At 39.9% G+C, this 21,050-nt stretch overlaps 1 protein-coding gene across 5 annotated transcripts in view; it reads right to left on the bottom strand.

The window, feature by feature from the left end:
• Positions 1-21,050, bottom strand: part of TACC2 (transforming acidic coiled-coil containing protein 2) — a 113,675-nt gene that overhangs the window by 12,466 nt on the left and 80,159 nt on the right. For 2 of the 5 annotated variants that reach the window (XM_063433626.1, XM_063433627.1), the window contains exons 7-15: positions 19,945-20,108; positions 15,692-16,871; positions 10,755-10,815; positions 9,244-9,451; positions 6,551-6,612; positions 6,011-6,120; positions 5,526-5,682; positions 2,887-3,027; positions 2,554-2,643 (exon numbers count right to left, since the gene is read on the bottom strand). In XM_063433626.1, coding sequence (XP_063289696.1) covers positions 2,554-2,643; positions 2,887-3,027; positions 5,526-5,682; positions 6,011-6,120; positions 6,551-6,612; positions 9,244-9,451; positions 10,755-10,815; positions 15,692-16,871; positions 19,945-20,108 — 2,173 coding nt within the window. The remainder of the gene's footprint in view (positions 1-2,553; positions 2,644-2,886; positions 3,028-5,525; positions 5,683-6,010; positions 6,121-6,550; positions 6,613-9,243; positions 9,452-10,754; positions 10,816-15,691; positions 16,872-19,944; positions 20,109-21,050) is intronic. The other 3 variants (XM_063433628.1, XM_063433629.1, XM_063433630.1) reach the window with 3 other exon arrangements.

The following is a 21,050-nucleotide window of genomic DNA, read 5'->3' as shown; positions in this document are numbered from 1 at the left end:
GTAGCTGCCCTAACTTTTGGAATACGGTGGTGTCCTCCGACAGTGCGAAAATTCTAATGCAACTTGTTTTCAGATATAATTTAAAGGACCACTATAGTCACCCAGACCACATCAGCTCAATTAAGTGGTCTGGGTGCCAGGTCCCTCTAGTTTTAACCCTGCAGCTGAAAACATAGCAGTTTCATAGAAACTGCTATGTTTACATAGCAGGGTTAATCCAGCCTCTAGTGGCTGTCTTCCTGACAGCTGCTAGAGGCGCTTCCCCGACACTCAATGCGAAAATCGCATTGAGCACGCAGAACGTCCATAGGAAAGCATTGAGAAATGCTTTCCTATGGTGGGCGTTTTTAAATGCGCTCGGCTCTGGTCGAGCATGTGAGTTCGGCTCCACTTGGGAGCTGACGTTGGCGGGGTGTGGGAAGAGGTCACCAGCGCCGAGGGAGCCCAGCGCTGGATAAAGGTAAGTGGCTGAAGGGGTTTTAACACCTTCAGCCCAGCAGGAGGGGGGCCCTGAAGGAGGAGGGGTCCTAAGGATTATATAGTGTCAGGAGTTTGTTTTCCTGACACTATAGTGATCCTTTAACTACAGCTTTAAAAGCACCGCACAGTGTTTGTTTCTTGTCATTCAGAGCTGATCCTTTACCATACTCCCTAGTTTTAGGGTGTACACTCTTTATCACACAGCAGCGCGGCCACATGTTATGGTGGACCCGAATTAAGCACCCCTTTTCTTTCAACATGGGGGCTGTAAATTACTAATACTCCCAAGGCACCTACAGTACCCGAGACCACACAGCGCCGCATACAACCAACACACAGAAGTCAGGCCACTAAGGCACCAACCACCCCTCCCCCCTGGGTTACAGGGCATTTTAATTCATCTAAAGTGTCACGAGACACAAGTTCCTAGCTCCATGTCAAGCACGTATCACCGTCCGCACTGGACACATAGTAAGCTGAACAACCACAACAAGGCAGCGCCGGTAGGCATCTGCGGCACACCGAGCACACCTACTATAACATGATCCTAGCCCACACACCACGAACTACACATCTCCACTACAGATAGGTCTGCACGATATTCAATAAATAATTATAAAATTGCAGTTTAAACATAGGCCATGTAATTGATACATGCTGACTGTTTTATCACGCTTGTTACAGCGATCATGGCTTTTCAAGCCGACTTGTTATACCTTGCAAATGAAAAATAAAGAATAAAAAAAAAAAAAAACACCGCACAGTTAAATCAAGTGTAAATTAACATGTGGGGGTCTCTAACTCATAACGCAGTTGCTGTTGCGCACGCACAGAAACGCATTAATTTGACACTGACATATGTTTGTGATTTAAACAATGTTGTAAAATGTGTTCTCATACTAATTAGCAGTCCATGCTAGTAAATGTTCCCTATTATTTCCCTGCTACAAAGAAAGGATTCATTTAGTTTACGTAACGCATTGCATGCCCGTGGTTGTTGTTTGAGACCGCCATAACGTGTTCTTGATATTCTTTATTGCGGAGTACATTCCAGGGGGAAAAAATGGATTACCAACACATCAAACAAGCATGCATTTTAATTTTTGTGTATCTAGGTAAATGTAACTATTGATTTAAATGCAAATATGTCCCTTTACTGCATATGATCTAGTTATTTAAAAAGTAGATCACAAGTATATTATCTGTGCTGCCACATAGATTACCCTTAAGTAAAGAAAATCCACTGTAAGGGGGTCTTATTGCAGGAGTGTTTGTAATGTGATCACAACAAAAAAATGTTCTAACCATTTTCTGCAGCTGAACTTCGGAATCATTATCAACTTAAGAATCTGGCTACATGTCATTGTTAATTACATGAACTTGAGAACAATGCTTTAAGTTCATAAAGATCAAAGACAAGAAAATGGATTGCGATGATCTGATGTTCCCGTTTGACCTCTTTCATAGCGCCAAGGTCGTTAACCTTTCCAAATCAACATTAATATATGTGTATGTTTCTTTAAGCATGTTCAAATTGGACAATTTGGGAATAACATATAAGTGTATTTGTCGTGTTCTCCATTTCTCTATATTATTTAATTTTTACAGTGCTTTTTTGTAGTTTATTTGATTAATGAGAAATGGTAAGTATATGTTGTCAGATTTTTATCAAGTCTTTATTGGTGTTCAATTCACTACGTCTTTTAATGGTTCTGTTAATCTTTTTATACATTTGCGCCTGAAGGATTGTGACTGCTTATACTTGCATGTTTAATTTAAGATGCAAGGCCCTTTTAAACCAAATTTATAGGGGTAAATATGCTGTAAACAAGTATAGGACTGATTTAACAAAGTATCAATAAATATCATACGATAGGTTGTAATTTACCCATGAATACAAACGATCTTCTCTGATTTGAAGAGTTCTGGTTAGCATTTTAATGGGTACAGAATTAAATGTGGGCACAAGTATTTCAGTGCTGGTGAGAGAAGATACATTGTGCTTCTAAGTTCTAAGGACACACAACAAAAATATAGATGCATTTTGGTACACAACACGCACATCCCAGATACCTCTGTATGCAGAGAGCATTGGGAGGACAGGGATATATGTCTGGCTAACTTCAATGCCTCTATTCGCATGGCTGCAAACTCTAACTCCTCCTGCTCCACGAGAGGATAAGCCATAAAAGACAAAGGAGTAGCCAGTGTTATATGAAAATATTAAATTCTGAAATAAATCATAATTAAGAAGAGGAGAAAAAACATATGTATGCAGAGTCTGGTGAAAATGAATGAAAAAAATAGGAATTATAGTAAAATCAGATCCACAAAACTCACAAAAAAACACAAAAAAAGAGAAAGAAATGGATTTAGCAGCCATAGTTTGTCCTTTTAAACACACACCTGTAATTTCTGTGCAAATGCTTGGGGGTTCTTCTCTGCTAAATCGGGTTCCAGGTAACTGAGCTCATCGCAAAGCGCTGCTTGGTGGGAAATCCGCGACAGCAAAGTCTCAGCTGTCACGTATGCGTCGTCTGGGGAGCCCTGTGACCACAATGACCTTGTAAATGAGCTAAATGGGCTTACTGAGTAGCCACACACAGAGTAACAGGTTCACAAAAAAACAAACAAAAAAAAACCACCACAACAAATTCTAAAGATTAGCCACTGCGTTATATAATACTTAAATAAAGCAATGGCAAAGTAAGGGTTAACATTTTTTTTTAACGACATGACTTGCAAATTCTTTATGGCAATTAAAACCTTGGCCTAGACTGTGAGAGGTGGTAACAAAGCTGCCATCCAGCTGCCTTTCGGCATAGATGACAATATTATTAAAACATTCTGTGCTTAAAGGATTTGTAAACCTTTAACCCCTTAAGAACCAAACTTCAGGAATAAAAGGGAATCAAGACATGTCACACATGTCATGTGTCCGTAAGGGGTTAAGAAACACAGTGCTTGTCTGAGCAATTGAAGAGATAATGTATTGACTAGAAGAGGCTAAATAAAGCATTATGTACTGGTGTGTGAAGATGGACACGGAGATTATTCACAAGCCTATTTAGTACAGAACTAAATATACGAAAGACTGTCAATATTTACCAGCACACATTTCCGTTTTAATCCCTTTATTTTTCTCGTAGGATCTTTTTCCCTAAGTGTGGAGGGCTGGGTAGGGTATAGTATATGTTAAATAGAAGAAGCTGTAACTAGTCAAATAAATAGTTCTAACAGACATTGTGATACTGAAGCTTACAATAAAGATATGGCAAAGGAAGAGTTAATAATGCCAATGATAAAGCCTGGCAAGCCACTTCTGGTAATCAAAGAGCATGTTAAGAGCAGTGATTTTATCTCGGCTTCATCAATGCAATAAACATGGGGTACCTTCTACTGATACCAATGTTACACCTAGGAAGTATAAGTAATTGTATTGTACGCTTTACTGCCGCGTTGAAACATTCGCACAAAGAAAATAAAAAAATGGCTTCTAAAATTCATGATAACATATCAAGAGAGACTGTAAGCTGGTACGTTGTCTAGATTGGATCAGGGAAAGAACAGGAGTTGTGTGATTAAAAAAAAATAGAAATGTCTCCATAGGGTTTCTATTTTTCTAGAGATCAGGTATCTAAAATAAAAAGACATCCAAAAGCTGCTGTCAATTTGTTATGGGTAAAGTGTTTTTTTTTTTTTTTCTTGTTTTTTTTTTTTAGAGTTGCAGGTGCATAAAACTGCCTACCAGCAGAGGGAGTAGAGACGAAGAATGGAACATTTCAAGAAAACCTGGGATTGACATACAGTAGGTAACACGATCCAGAATAGAGTCTATGCTCACAGATAGGAAATTGGCAGACTAGACAGGCCAATTGGCTTTTAATTGCCACAAAATATGTGTCTACAACAACTCAGATTCATCAAACATGTTTAAGAACAAACTCTAGAGATGTGAGTAAATATAAAGAGTGCGTAAATGGCCAGATGGGGTAGATTGTATTTAATTCTACTTTAACAATCTATCAGTATTGTTATACAGCATGCGGAGGTTAAAGTGTTTATCTGTGCCATACTGCTGGAAGTGTAGCGTTCCCAAGCAATGAGTCATCTCCTGGGTGGAGATTAGTTTCTAAGGATATATGACTGTCTGCAAACTGTGTAATTAGACTTTTGCGTGCTCTGTTATTAAGTGCCACCCGCCCTATGTTTTGCTTTGTCTTTAAAATTAGACTAAATACAGTGATACAAAAGTAACAAGCATACTTTAAAGTAATCGGAAAAGGCATTTCTAAGTAAAACCAGACACCTGGGACTTTAAAATACCCGTAACAGGTGAAGAAAAGGGCCACACACCGGCTCAGACTGAAGATGTCAAATTTATGTGTAGACAGAAACATCAAAGTTTAGACATATGAAGTTATTTACAATCAAATGTTTTTGAAGTATTGAGCAACGTCCCTAAAGCCTGACGAAGATCAGTTGTTCATGGGGCTAAGCACTAGTAAATTAAACTGATGTTTGCCTAGTCCACTGGATCATGGTCCAACAATTTAGCTCAGGGGAACGTCGTATCAGCGATTTGGTGCAAGGTCTGCTCTAAAGTTCAGAAAAAAGCAGGTCTAGCAGCAAAGGCCCATGATCAGTTTATCAGATTTAGTACTTTTTATACTTATAATTAATGTTTTCATTTTATTATTCAGGGCTCTATTTCCAGTGATCTTAACGCATCATTTAGTTCAAATAACTTGCTTTGATTTCACCACTGTGTGCCTGAAACACATCCATGATCAAATGCGGAGTTACACAAAATAAGAAAGTGAACTCTGACAGATGAGCACTTGATCTGAACCCTTTGAGTCCTATCCTATGCCACTATTCAGTTAAAAGGAAGAATATTTTAGGCAATGCTTATCACAGTGGGTTTGATTATAACTCATATCTACAATTTTCTGTTCAGCAAAAATGAAGAAAAAAAAAATAACCCCCCCTCCAAAAATAAAAATATAAAATACAGACAAACAAATAATAGTGTGGATCCTCACCAGTTCCATTTTCCCACTTCCCAATGAGCTAGATTCCTCTTCCCTCTGTCGGGTCCGATCTAGGGGTTGGCGCATTGAGTCCTGCAAGATTGGGGGAGTCCGTGGGCAGGGAAGCTGTCCAGAGCACAATGTAGACTCCATTCCATCAAAGCTAGAACTGCACAAGGATATAACAGTCAATATGTTAAGTAACGCAAGGTCTAAAACAAAGACATACAAACTAATTAGCTGATCCAGCCTAGTCACATGATCAGTGCTATGAATCTGAATATTCTGCTCATCATTTGCAAGGCAAATACTAACAGTATGTTGTTCTGACACATAACAATAGGGTGCTCAAAATACAGACCTCCAGTGTTGCAAACGACAACTCCCATGATTAAGGAATGCAAGGCTGACAAAACATTATTGGAGTCATTACAATAGCCGGGGAGTTTAATCAAGTCCTATACTAACAACTTTTTTTTGCTTTGTTTTAAACTTACTCTGTTCCTGGGGTGCATGTCTCTGAGAATTTAGCTGGAGTTTTCACTGGGCTGTCCTGGGTTGCCTCAAACATAAGGTATACGGATTGTGTCTGAGGCACATCGCGGAGCTGGGATATAAATGAGAAAAGCAGGGATTGAGTAAACATGAGTTGCCAGGTCATCTGCTGTCATAATACACACCCTGCTCATATACTCCATCTTACAGATTACTAGTTTGCTTGATTATATTTTATTTTTTTATGATGAACATTCAGTTCACAAGCCAAGAATAATACTGTGTATATAAATTATTCAGACAGGTTTACAGGATGTGAAAAAAAAAAATACTTTTCCTAATCAGACTTTGTTCCCTTACAAATTCTGCAGCAGTACTGTAAACTGATTTTAAAGGTACAAGCATGAAAATGTCAAGCTCAACATACAGAGCACATTTATTGCGGCATATACGGAAAAATGCCGCCAAGTTTTCAGGATAATAATTTACACCGCACGGTACTCGGGGATAAACAAGTACAAATTTTGACTGATTGTTATTACCGGAGAACAGGTTCCTGTTTTTTCCATGTATTCGATATTGTATGAGTTCCCGTATTCAATGTCTGGGAAAAAAAAAGCATACGACATTAGGCTTATGATATTTCGCTAAATTTGCTCACAAATAGATCAGCTTCATTCATTTAGATATAGGTAACAGTGACTGACATACAGGGAGTGCAGAATTATTAGGCAAGTTGTATTTTTGAGGATTAATTTTATTATTGAACAACAACCATGTTCTCAATGAACCCAAAAAACTCATTAATATCAAAGCTGAATATTTTTGGAAGTAGTTTTTAGTTTGTTTTTAGTTTTAGCTATTTTAGGGGGATATCTGTGTGTGCAGGTGACTATTACTGTGCATAATTATTAGGCAACTTAACAAAAAACAAATATATACCCATTTCAATTATTTATTTTACCAGTGAAACCAATATAACATCTCAACATTCACAAATATACATTTCTGACATTCAAAAACATAACAAAAACAAATCAGTGACCAATATCAGTGATCAATGACCTTTCTTTGCAAGGACACTCAAAAGCCTGCCATCCATGGATTCTGTCAGTGTTTTGATCTGTTCACCATCAACATTGCGTGCAGCAGCAACCACAGCCTCCCAGACACTGTTCAGAGAGGTGTACTGTTTTCCCTCCTTGTAAATCTCACATTTGATGATGGACCACAGGTTCTCAATGGGGTTCAGACCAGGTGAACAAGGAGGCCATGTCATTAGATTTTCTTCTTTTATACCCTTTCTTGCCAGCCACGCTGTGGAGTACTTGGACGTGTGTGATGGAGCATTGTCCTGCATGAAAATCATGTTTTTCTTGAAGGATGCAGACTTCTTCCTGTACCACTGCTTGAAGAAGGTGTCTTCCAGAAACTGGCAGTAGGACTGGGAGTTGAGCTTGACTCCATCCTCAACCCGAAAAGGCCCCACAAGCTCATCTTTGATGATACCAGCCCAAACCAGTACTCCACCTCCACCTTGCTGGCGTCTGAGTCGGACTGGAGCTCTCTGCCCTTTACCAATCCATCCATCTGGCCCATCAAGACTCACTCTCATTTCATCAGTACATAAAACCTTAGAAAAATCAGTCTTGAGTTATTTCTTGGCCCAGTCTTGACGTTTCAGCTTGTGTGTCTTGTTCAGTGGTGGTCGTCTTTCAGCCTTTCTTACCTTGGCCATGTCTCTGAGTATTGCACACCTTGTGCTTTTGGGCACTCCAGTGATGTTGCAGCTCTGAAATATGGCCAAACTGGTGGCAAGTGGCATCTTGGCAGCTGCACGCTTGACTTTTCTCAGTTCATGGGCAGTTATTTTGCGCCTTGGTTTCTCCACGCGCTTCTTGCGACCCTGTTGACTATTTTGAATGAAACGCTTGATTGTTCGATGATCACGCTTCAGAAGCTTTGCAATTTTAAGAGTGCTGCATCCCTCTGCAAGATATCTCACTATTTTTGACTTTTCTGAGCCTGTCAAGTCCTTCTTTTGACCCATTTTGCCAAAGGAAAGGAAGTTGCCTAATAATTATGCACACCTGATATAGGGTGTTGATGTAATTAGACCACACCCCTTCTCATTATAGAGATGCACATCACCTAATATGCTTAATTGGTAGTAGGCTTTTGAGCCTATAAAGCTTGGAGTAAGACAACATGCATAAAGAGGATGATGTGGTCAAAATACTCATTTGCCTAATAATTCTGCACTCCCTGTACAGATTCAATTACTGGCATTAAAAGAGAGTACCAGCTAGAGCAGATCCAATTGTTTTTAATACATTATATATAGATAATAAAATTAAACGAGCAATAAATAGGCAAAACAGGAAAGCAGGAACTCACTCACATGACAGTGGGTGTATAGGATTTCTATTTCACACACGTGTAAAACAATTAACATTCCCAACACGCATGCTATAGCAATACTTTCACTATTATATCTATTTAAGTAAAATAAATAGAATAAACTGCAGTCCAGTTTCCAACCTGCTACTCTTTAGATCAAACTCCAGCAGCCAGATCAATGCAATACTGATCCAAGCTCGTTAGATGCAGCAGACTTGTTAGTAGGTCGCGGTTATGTCATTCCAGGTCCAAACTCAGCTAAAATAATGCGAGCTGCGACCTTTCATTGGTTATTCTCTGTGTCTCTATTGACGCAATGTGCATGCGCAAGATTGATGCAAGGGCCTGGGCTGATACAAACTATTGTCATCATTAGCCCAGTGCCCCTTTGTGCTTTCATAGCATGTAAGTGCGTCCCTGACTGTTCATGATTCTGTGTATATGACCTGGCTAGATCTGACAGTGAGTTTCTGTATTATGACCTAGGTTTACCTGACCCGGCTAGTCCTGACTGCGAGTTTACTTTTACCATTTCTTTTGTTAGCTGATCCAGCTTTGCTCCTAACACTGAGTTTAGTTAATCATGACAGCTATCTGTGTGCCAGTTCAAGGCAGTTCTTGACCTTGGTTTTCCCTATTTGTTATTTTGGACCATTTAGTCCTTCATCATTACTATCCTTGTATTCTTAGTTAAGTTCTGTTACTTCTTGTTTCTCTATGAGCGTTAAGATCGATCACTCTAAGGATCGGTAAGTCATCTGTAACTTCCTCCTATTCCTTTGGCAGGTTTCTGCCGATGCCTTAGTAATCCAGACAGAGGACTGTGCACACTTACCGTCAGAACACGTATGGAACTGATTCTCGTTTACAAAGCTGGTTAGGTCGGAGGGCTGGGGATAGTCTTGCTTCTCTGGTGCTAGATCAACTGCCATGCAGGTCCATTTCTGACTGCTGACCGAGGAGGCCAGCTTCTCTTCGTCAGTAGCATGTTCTTCGGATGTGATGACAGGAGGTGTTTCTGGGTTGGAAAGTACTGTGAGCTCCTGGAATGGAGTGGACCATGAATCATTTTAAGATATGTATTATCTGGTGCTGATGAACATACACACAAGTGCAAACACATTCCACCCTTTAAGGAATTCTATTAATGGAATCATAGGATTCATCACTTTAGTTATAACCACACAGCAGATAAGACAAACATAAAATCTATCTGTTTATGTTCATACCAAAGATACACACAATATCACAAGAGAAAAAGACAGCTGGAAGTAAGAGAGATATAACAGGTTAAATGAAAGCGGACAAGTGGGTAAGAGTTATTCAGAAATAACGACATGAAACAGGAGAAACAAAGCATGGTATTGCAGAGTCTCTGGTTTTAATCACTAAACAGTGAATTGTGACGAACTGAAAACAAAATTACTAGACGAAGCCCCAAATAGCAAAGCAGCTAAAACAGCTGTACTGGAAATATTAGGATTAAAAGAACACTCCAAACACTATAACCACTACAGCCGTTGTATTAGTTATAGTGTCAAGAGTGTTTATCCAGTGTAAGCAGTCAAATTGCTTGCTAGCGGTTCGCCTTCTTAACAGGCTTCCGCCAGAAGCTGCTACCTGCCTTAATAAGGGCCGGAAGCTCTCAGCTCTGCAGTGCAGGGCTCAGCTCATTGGCTGAAAGTGATCAGCTAACACCCTAAACCCCACGTACGAAATTAAATCACTTTGACTAGTTACATTGTGGGGAACACCTGGCACCATAACCACGACTGCATGTTGTTGTGGCAAAGTTTTCCATTTAAAATTGTAATTTTCTTTTCAAACTGGTTTCTAAGGACAGGAATTATTATTATTATTATTGCAATTTATATAGCGCCAACAGATTCCATAGCGCTTTACAATATTATGAGAAGGGATTTAACTATAGGACAATTACAAATAAACTTACAGGAACAATAGGTTGAAGAGGACCCTGCTCGATCGAGCTTACATTCTATAGGAATAACAGCGTAAAAGATAGTAGAGGGGAAGAAAGTGAGAGAGGAACTGAGAGGTAGAGGCAGAGGGTGAGAGAGGGGGGTTAGAAGAGAGAGAGAGAGAGAGAGAAAGAGAGAAAGTACAAACATAACTGGATCACACAGACAGACATCATAAAAACATACCCACACCACCTTGAAAGGAAATCGATAAACACATACAAATCAGATAATGACATAGACCAGTCCCTCTGTTCTACATTATGAACTATAGTTAAATTGAAGTCAAAATGCATGTGTTGCTCAACGTGTAAATATTTCCCAAACTGTAATTATACAGAGAATGAATAAACCTTGTTATACAAACCTCGGAGCCATTTTCGGTAACTGGGGAACGTTTAGGTGATTTCTTTACCCTAAAAGTATCACTGAAACAAAAGATAATCACAGTTAATGCCTTGTTAACCAGAAAAAAATATAGGGTTTAACTCGCTATATATAGTGAAATGTGGTGAGCATCCACGAAACTCGCAACAATTAATACAGAAAAGAAACAAATCAGCTCATTTACCGGGGTATTTTTCAAACTCTGCAATATTGCACAAAATTTAGCAATTCAGTTACCGTAATTCACCACAAATTAAAGTTTAGAGAACAAACCACAAGAAAGTCTTTGCAAAACATTGTGGTGAACGCCGAAGGCATGTAACACAGCTCAGTGTGGGAACAAGCCATATGATTGCTTTTCTTACTTAATATGGTTATATAATCCTTTTGTGCAATATGACATACAAGCCTTCTAGTGCTTTGTACACATGATTGTACAGTGATACAGAATCAGTCAGAGAACCCACAGCCTCCTACTGTAGATCATTTCTGACCTGTATTTAGACAGCAGGTGATGCCATATGGAAAACCAGAATGTATTCCCTAGACTCAGAATTACAGAGAAATTAAACATGAATGGCAAAACTGAGGTTAAAATAGCCAAGCTGGAGAATATTTCTGGAGTAGGTATTTTTGCCTAAATTTTGAGAAAAAAAAAATTAACATGTATGGGCTGTATGAATAAGATTGCCTTTATAATATCATCCAGGTCTAAGGGATAATTGCCAAAATACCCGCACAGGGGAAACCAGAACATGAAGCCCAAACATAGCCATGAGTTTATGGGCTAACCGGGACATAAGAGTGTTCTCCAGGTGCCAAACAAGACATTAATTATATCAGTAAAACAGCACTTGAGTTTTACTACTAAACAATAGTAAAGAATTTAGACTGATTGGGGGGAAAGAAATCTATAATCTATCGAAATCCATCTTATAATGCTAACAGCTGGTAAGTGATATATCTAATGTAAGGAAGGAGCACTTTACTAAATTGTTTAGCAGGCCACACATGCTTATATGATCTTATTAAGGGCTGTCTTTTTTGATTGATTGATTGATTGATTTGTTATAGTAATCCCTGGATGAATAATGTAAATACAGACCAGGTTGGTGCTGTGATGACAAGCCCTTGAGGGCACAATGGTCCCTATATAGCTAGTCATTGGTCCATTTAGATCCTCTCCCACACCTATGCTAAAAATACTATGTATTAAAAACAGCCTATAGCTAAAAGAACCAGCAGACATGTGTGAGACTGTCTGTTATTCTTCTAATAAATCATACATTAAAGCCTGCTTTTCTCCGGAGTTGTTCAATGTGTGACATTCTAAGCCAGAAAAAAAATGCAAGTTGTCTCCTTCCTAATGCAATATGCTGGACAGATGTAAACTTGTAAGATAAAGAACACACAATCTGTTTACACACTGTAACAGTTTATACCATTAGGAAAGTCTACTCCTTTTTTGTGTATTTCATTGCTGTGTAAGTGAAATGGTACAGCTTTCATAGTACATACTAACATACTAACAGTCTCTGCGTTAACAAGAAAATCTAAAACACTTTTTGGTTCTACTAGAAATGTGGCAGGTGGTCGAAGATCTTTTAATGAATTATTCACCGTTTTACTCCTGGCACCATAATCACTAGAGCCCTAACCAGATTTAGCATGAGTTTGGTTGATAGCTATGGTTACATAGCAAAACTGTAAGAGTTCACTCGATAAACGCTAAATTGGAGTGAACTAAAAACTGATCAGCAAAATTCAGGCGCAGATGTCCGTCTGAAAAAAACGTCCAACTCTGTTACAGTCACAGCTTAACTATTTTAGACTAAATTTGGCAATCTGGTTTACTGTCCACTACATTTTAATGCTTAGTGCATAAACACAAACATTCCAGCATTTCTGGTAGTGGCGCTCATACGCACCTTTCCCCCAAAAAAAACAATCAGAATTCAGCTTCCTCCCAAAACATAGTCTAATAATTGGAAACATTGCATTATAAATATGAGGCCATTACTCCCACTTCCCTCATATATTCAAAATAGGAATGTTTAACCCCTTAAGGACCAAACTTCTGGAATAAAAGGGAATCATGACATGCCACACATGCCATGTGTCCTTAAGGGGTTAAAGGGGCACTCTGTGAGTCAATACAACATTAATGCATTTGATAGTTTGGCCAAATTAATATGCTGTATTTTTGCAGCTCAATTCTATAGGTTTTTCATAGCAAAAAAATACATGTTTTTTTTGTTTTATTTTTTACAGAATGCTGCACCATAAGGAAGTCTTTTCCTGGAGTGAGGGGGGTGGGGCTAGAGAGATAGGCTTATGGGGCAGAATTCTGCTAAACTTTTTTTGGTACAGTTATAAAAATGTATAGCATGCAAAATATACAGCATACTAATGAGGCCAAAACCTTACATTTGTATTGGTGCTCAGAGAGTCCCTTTAATTCAATTATCCATGAAGACCATCAATTCAAAACTTGACGATATATTACTAAGAGGTTACAATGTACGGACGTCACTGAACATGCAACAACAAGACAAACAATACATGCGAGACAAGAGACACAGACTGCTTGGGGTGATGTTACTTACAAGAGAGAACAGACAGACACGACATCTTCTACCATCCTACAGACACAGAGACAGACAGACAGAGGGCTGTGTACCTGACTTGTGACGCACACATTGTGTTTACACAAACGTTATGCACCAACAAACACATTACAAGTATTAACAAGTTTTTCTATTTTTCCTCCCCCATATCATTTTACTTTCCTCTCTCATTGCCTCCCCCTCTTTCTCCTACAGTTATTCCATTATTTCCCTCTCTATATTTCCTTTTTGCCCGCAATTACATTGTAAATTTTTATTCAGATATGTATTACTGACTTATCAGAACACACTACAGAAAAACATTTAACATACCTCTTCTTTTCATTGCTTCTATGCATATTGTTTTACCCCAGGACGTACTTGAAAACCAGAATAATCTGAATGTACCTTTCCTGGTTAAATACTTTGTTATTAATATTATATTGTTTTTCTTTTTGAAAACTGTAATAATCAATTGACTTTAATCAAGATTGAAAGCACTATCGAGGTCAATCCAATAACCCTCAGTATCGCACAGTCTCTTTCCTTCATTTAGAGATCTTTGATAAAAGATTTATCGAAGGCCAGAGGACAGTGTGAAGGGGGCTTGTAGGTATAAATCCCTGCACTAAACTAAACACAACCTAGAATATGAAAAGTGGGTTATAAACAAAGTAATTTTTTTTTTTATATAGAGATTTTTTTATGTATATATATATATATCTGTATATAGTAAGGTCACTTAGGTGACTGTGCCACTTTAACAAGTGTCCCACCACTAGAAGTCGTTTGGCAAGCTGCTGTACGTACTAGTTTTCTCAATGGAATGCTAGTGATAGGATGAAAAAAATCAGGTGACACTCTCGGGCCTATCACCTGCCACCCACCTATCAAGTTTGATGATCTCAGCCAAGGAGGCGAAAACAGTCGTGACAAGACCAACGCGGCACTGGAATACAATTAAGTAAACTCACTTTTTAAATGCAGGAGATGGGGTTGGGGGGGACTAAACAATTTTATTACAACTATTGTGTCAGGAATACACATTTGTATCTGACACTACAGTGTTTCTTTAAATGTGTAAAATGAATCGAAATGCTTTATGTATTGTATATTGTTTATATTGTTAAGTATTTTCAGTCAAGTTTCTATAATTTGGGATACAATGTGATATTTTTGCACTTTATAAACCAACATATTAGACTGTGTTACCATTTCAAAATATTCTTTGTCCATGTGTTCTTGTTATTAAAAGACAAGGTAGGGCCCCAAACCTCCACTCTCAAGTGAGAATTTAGCCATGACTAGTAGAAATGTACATCTGGCTAAGTATGCTACAGCTTACAGGCAAGTAGCTTAATATCTTAAATGTTAAGCCCTGAAGCAGATGACATACTCTCAAAGGACCACACAATGAAGTGAGCCTGGTGCAGTGGTCCTGTCCTTTAGAAACTGCAATGTTTCCATTGCAAGGTTAAATCCAACTCTAGTGCCTGTCCTCAGTGCTATGCTATTGAACCATTGCAGAGGAGACCATGCCTCCTCCGTGATGTCTACAGAGGAGGATAGGTAATCAATGCAGAAGAAGACTGTTTGTATTCCTAACATTTTAGGGTTCTTTTAAATGACTAACTTTGGAGTGTCTGTGCCTCCCGGTTGCTCACCGTCCTTTCTCTATTTTAATTTTTTTGTAGTGTATTAATTCATGTTGTATTATTTTATATTTTCCTCTTTATAACTAACAAATTGTATGAGTTATATGGTAAATTTTTATATTGCTAACTGAAAATAGCTGTCTTTGCATCATTCTTTGATTTTACAGAAATATTGTTCACCAAGTCAGAAGATACCAGCAGACTAGACAGGTCATATTGATGTTTGCTCACGAATATAATCTAAGGTTCTACCATGTAAAGTGACAAAATAATAGATGTACAGTGAGAAAAAAAGTGTGTGGTAGCTAAACAGCTACAGACCACCTAAGTGGAAACCCCTTCTACCACTTACATAGAAATACAAATAATACATACAATAGGCTATTTCCTACTGCTGCCTGCCTACCATTCAAGGAGGAATACCAAGAAGGATGGGGACATCCTATTAAGAGTCCCACCACGCTGCACATAAGAGCCATATGTCATATTGGCTCTAGGCTTGTGAGTAGTATTGCATCTTATTTTTACATTTTACACTATGATGCTTTGTTTTCTCTTTTAGAACCTACAGATGTGTGCTCCACCTACTGTATGTATTAAGGTTCTACCATATTTATCGTATGTTTCACGACTGGAAAGACACAAACATCACTTACGTCTTCAGAGGTGTCTTTTTCTTCTTAGCTGGCTTATTGATTTCTACGTTGTTCTGTTCAGTGACGTTTGTTGGTATCTCAAATGAAGCGGGCAATTTTGCAGGAGATTCCGATCTAGGTACAGTTTTAAATTGTTCTGGAGACTCCTGAGTGGCTGAAAGAGAGTCTAGCATTTTTCCACTAGAAGAGAATGGATTAAAGTTGGGGTCATCCCATTTATCCATGTTGTATGTGTAGGAGCCCTTGCCGATGGGAATGTCAACGGGATCGACAGTGATGTGGCTAGGAGATCCAGGTGGAGGATCTGTCTTTTCTACAGGTTTTTTGGGCTTAGGTTTCCGCAGTGGCATTTTGCCTGAGGGTTTCTTTCCCTTCCTGATGGGAGGCTGCCCCTCACGTGCCTCTTCTGAATAATCGAACTCCAGCCTCACAGATTGTCCAATCACCCCTGTGGTATCTGGTACTTCAATGTCACCAGTAGTCACTTCAGGTTCCTGGTGACAAACTAGCACCGGGGAGGATTTTCCAGTTTCTTGTGAAGGACAAGAGTCACCGAAAGGAACAGTTCCAGCACTGACCTCCTGGACGTCCAGAGAGGAAGTCTGTGAGGATGGTAAAATCAAGGTTTGTTCCCCAGTTGATGGCAAGTCTGATTCTGCCTGAGGCAGGGGAGGATCATCCCCTGGGACCACCTGTGATGTCTTCTCCACTTCTGTTTCCTGTGACTCTCCTGTCAATTCTTGCTTTGCTTCCTTGGTGCCAACAGCTTCGGGTTCTTTCTTTATTGGCTTCTTTTTCAATGATGTTGGCCGGGGTTTCTTTGTCCTTCGAAGAGTACTGCAGGCGCTGTCTGAGCCCCCTTGGCTGCAGATAGGGTCGTCAATCTGGAAGTCTGAAGCCTGTAAACTCAGGGAACGAGACAAGGTGTTTCGGGCCACAGGCACAGAGTCTGTAGATTTGCGACGGGCTCTGGCAGGAGCTTCTGAAAAGTTAGAAATGTCATTCGTTGGTTCAGAGTTGGCCAAGCTGTCCAAGTTGTAGGTGCCACTGCTAGCTATGGGCTTGTCTTCATCAAAAACAACTGAAAAGGAGCGAGAAGGTGGCCGGAAAGCAGGTTCCTCACTTTTGTCAACCTCTGATGTCTCGGCAACCAATATATCCTCCAAGCAGGACAGCAAATCTAAACACAGGAAAAATATACATATATAAAGTTAATCCTCATTTGAATGTGTGCATTTGTATTGATGGATAGATATATAGATTGATAGCAACAGTTAGTATTTTAATTTGTTGTGAATAAAAATAACACACTGTTTTTAAAACTAAAAGAGCATTCAATACTAATGTTTCATCATAGTTTGGCTCCCCCACCAGACTACCAGGGAATGCTCCCCACCCTACCAATGGGAAAGGGCCTCAACCGGACCACCAGGGATTATATTGCTTCCTGTCGAAAGGTGAGCAGGAGAGGGGCAAAATGTTTAAAAAAACACAACCTACTAAAACAACATTGTATAGCCTTCAAACACACAAGTATATTGAGGGCATTTATCAGACCATGGCCGGGGCTTCGATAAGGCGGCCTGTGCCGGAGCAGGGGGGGAGCAAAAATCAGACTTGAATTTTTAAAGTGCCTGCAGCCTCATCTCGCTTTCCCTGCTCCACTCACTCAACAAATCGAGATGGCTGACCTCTTCGGATGATGTCAGGAGGGTGCATCCTATACCGCCCTTCCTGCATTCTCCCCATTAGTACTAACTCCTCCAGCATGGCAGTAGAGTCTGCAGCCACTCTAAAGGAACATAGAGGGCAAGACGTCTGCCATCCTTTCCCTTCTCCTACTAAGACTCCCTAGCGAGTTTAAGCATGGCAGGTGAGTCGGCTGCCTAATTTATACAAAGACTGTAGAGCAGACTTCTGCTGCCCTTCTCTATGTGCCTATATTCCCCAGGTACTGGGGACAGCCCTACAAATATGGAGATGGACATCCAGGTGGACAGCCTCCCCAATGCCCTACAGAGCCTCCTCAGTCACCTAGCAGAACCAGCAACAAAGGGTATAAGATAAAAATTCAATCTAACCCCCTTTCCCCTGTGTCTATCAGGGCAACAGAGGGACAGACAGACCTGGTGTTAAGGCAAAATAGTAAATGGTGGTTAGAGACTCCAACCCCCTGTCCCACAGACATGTGTCACTGTCAGCCTATTGTCACTCTGATCCCCCTAATCCCTTATCTCCTTAGCCTATTGTCCCTCAACTCCCCTGTCCTTCTTGCCATTTATCAATGTGTCCCACAAGCCCTATTTCACTTTGTTGTCCTGATTCCCTGTCCCCCTAACCCTGTTTTACTCTATCCCCTAATCCCCAGCCCCCTAGCCTTTTGTCCCTCTGTTCACCAGCCCTCTTGCCCTTTGTTACCGTGTCTCACAATCCCGGTTTCACTTGGTCGCCCTAATCCCCTGTCTTCCTAGCCCTAGTTGGCTGTCCAATGTGGCAGTGTGAGGGAACACTGCTATATTAGCCCCAGAATGGCACTTTCAGTGTTCCCTGACTGGAGGTGGTTAAACATCAGCCTGCTTTTGAACACTAATTGTGGAGCTACATAAACCCTATGCAGAGGGGAATCAGTTTCTCCTGTGACGAGCTGGGGTGGAGACAGAGAGACTGTGATCCTGAGCGTCAAAGAGACTTCTAAACCAGTATAGCAAGAAAAGGTATTTTGCAAGCATTTCTTTTTTTTTATTATTTGTTAAACTACTGGGGTCTGCTTATCTGCTAAGTAGCATAGAAGGAGTACTCTATGTTAGTTAGTCTCCAGTGTGGGGTGGGATTTTATTTTTGTTCAATGTTTTGTTGTGGCTGAAGTAAGGCCAGCTTGCTAAATAAAGCTTCCCTCATATTGGAAGAAATAACCGTTTCTGTGGTTTATGACCCAAGACCAGGCCAGCCGGCTACACCACCTAATCCCATGCAACTCTATCCCCTTATCTTTTGTCCCTCTGGCTTTTTGTCACTGTATCTTACAAGCCATAAGACACTGATTCCCCTAGCACTGGTCCACTACACCTAATTCCATATTTCTCTAGCTTTGTTGTGTAACTCTATAACCTTAATCCCCTGACCCCCTAGCCCTGTCACTCTGTACCCCTAATCTCCCGTCCCACTAGCCCTGTGTCACTCTGTCCCTACTCTGTGTCAGTCCGTCAACCTAAACCCTTATCCCTCTAATCCTTTGTCATTCTGCCTGCCATCTTCTCAGGGGTTAGCATGGTATTTAATGTTTATTTTTGATATACCCAACTATACATTCCACTGTTAAAGATGCAGTAAAGGTGTCTGTAATTTATTTTAAATGAACATTCAACTGCTCAACCCCTCCCCCCCCCCCCCCCCACCCCCAAATAAAAAGTACTGTTTAGTACATATACCCACAATGAAAACATGTATGCACTTAATTATGCCTCTGTCCTCTGCCCTTGCAGGACCATTGTTTGCTAAGAAGGGCTTGGATTGGCTGAGTGTTTATTTTGGTTATGGCACTAGGAATGCCCTGATGCTCACATATTGTAAGTTAAACTATTCCAAAACTGTTTGACTACCTACAGTGGGCAGATATGGACCCTCTACTTTGACTGAAAGAGGTCTCTGTACATTGAATGTGGCTGGAACATCTGAGATCATTATTACATTTGATCTCTGCCAGGGGAAAAATGGCGGCTGTGGAGAGACTAACGCGGTGCGGGATATGGGAGTTAAATGTCTGAATGAACAGTTCCCTATTCTATATAAAATCAGATTAGGTCACGTTTTTGTATGCTTGTGGAAATCTGCATCCTTTCGAATTATAGATGAAACAGATAGCAATCTTGTGTTTTCGGTTACATCTCTAGAACAGAAATTGCAACAAAAAAAAATGTATGGGGCAGGGGGGTGCAAAATGCACCTTTGCTTGTGTACACCAAAATCCTTGCACCAGCCCTGTATCAAACAGAGCAGAGACATAGAGAAAAAATAAAAAATAATGTCTGTCAGAAAACAAAACTTCATACAACAGATGAATGAATACAAAGTCTCTATCAATGGTCAGGGCTTGTTCACTAAATTGCCAATTTTTTAAAATTGCAAAGTTTACCAAAATGGAAAACTATTTCAGCTATTGTGACCCAAAGGTTAGAATTCCCTGTGGCAGCTGAATATTCATGATATCGGGCATTTCTGCAGAGACTATTTCTATAATTTTTAAAGGGTCTTACCTGGATTTTCGGGTGGGAGAGGGGGTGATGGAATGTCCTCCTCTTCTCGTTGCTGCGGCTGTTGTTCGAGAACCTCAGGAAGGGGAGGGATGGAGACCGGAGGGGCAGATTTCACTGGAGTAGTCGATTCTGGAGTCTCAAAGGCTTCCTCAGAATCAGAGCTCCTGGACACCACAAAAAGAAATGTATTGACAATGGATACTTTACACAAATAGTTTCAAATGTCTGTGTGGCTATGGGAATATATCGAACATGAATCGGTCACATGTGTAATAGGATCATAGAGTACTAAAACAGTGGGTAAGATGAAAAAAACTATTCTGCATAAAAGAAAGCCTGTTTAGCAAGTGACACCTGTTTAGCGAAATGAATGCAAGTGACACTTGTTGAGATAAATGAATACAGAGATAAAAAAAATGTGGACCAATTAAGCAATAGCTCAAGGGTACATATGAAACGAGATTTGCCGGGAGATGAAACAGTAAATATGAAGCAAGTTAAAAGGTTATATAAAGGGGAAATACACAGAGGTAATATTGCTGAATGGTTATTTCAATAAATAGAAGCCTGATACTACATGAAAAGATCATAGATAAACCCCCGTAATATGTTTACATGTGGTATACAAAATATTCAGCTTTAAAGGAGCAGGACGCATGGGCAGAAAGGCGGTTTACACAAAAACACAGATATTTAAATGGGAGAATTTAGTTATCAACAAATGGTTCTTTAGAATGCTCCTAATCACACACTAACCCACATGCTGAGGCCAAAGGTCCAAGTGCTACAATTGCAGACAAATAAAAAATGTTTTAAAAAATTATAACATAAATCCTGAGAAGAGTCAGGTGGCTACACCATGGGGCTAAGGACACTCTGGAGCACTTCCAGAGGTGCTTGAATTTACAGTAAATTTGTGGGAGTTTGGAGATAGTCTTGTGAAGTACTACTGTGTGCAGCTATTATTCTTTCACAGATTTTTGTATCATAATTTATGTTTGCAATTCGGATATACATTTGGAGCTTTGTCTTCAGCCCCCAGAGTGGCTCCTGTCAATTGCTAGATCTTGGATATTGAGCCAGACAATCTAGGAACGGCTTCCTGG

This window comes from Pelobates fuscus, chromosome 10 (assembly GCF_036172605.1).
Source record: "Pelobates fuscus isolate aPelFus1 chromosome 10, aPelFus1.pri, whole genome shotgun sequence".
Lineage (NCBI taxonomy): Eukaryota > Metazoa > Chordata > Amphibia > Anura > Pelobatidae > Pelobates > Pelobates fuscus.
The sequence above is the reverse complement of the archived record's forward strand: the minus strand, read 5'-3'. Positions and strand labels throughout refer to the sequence as shown.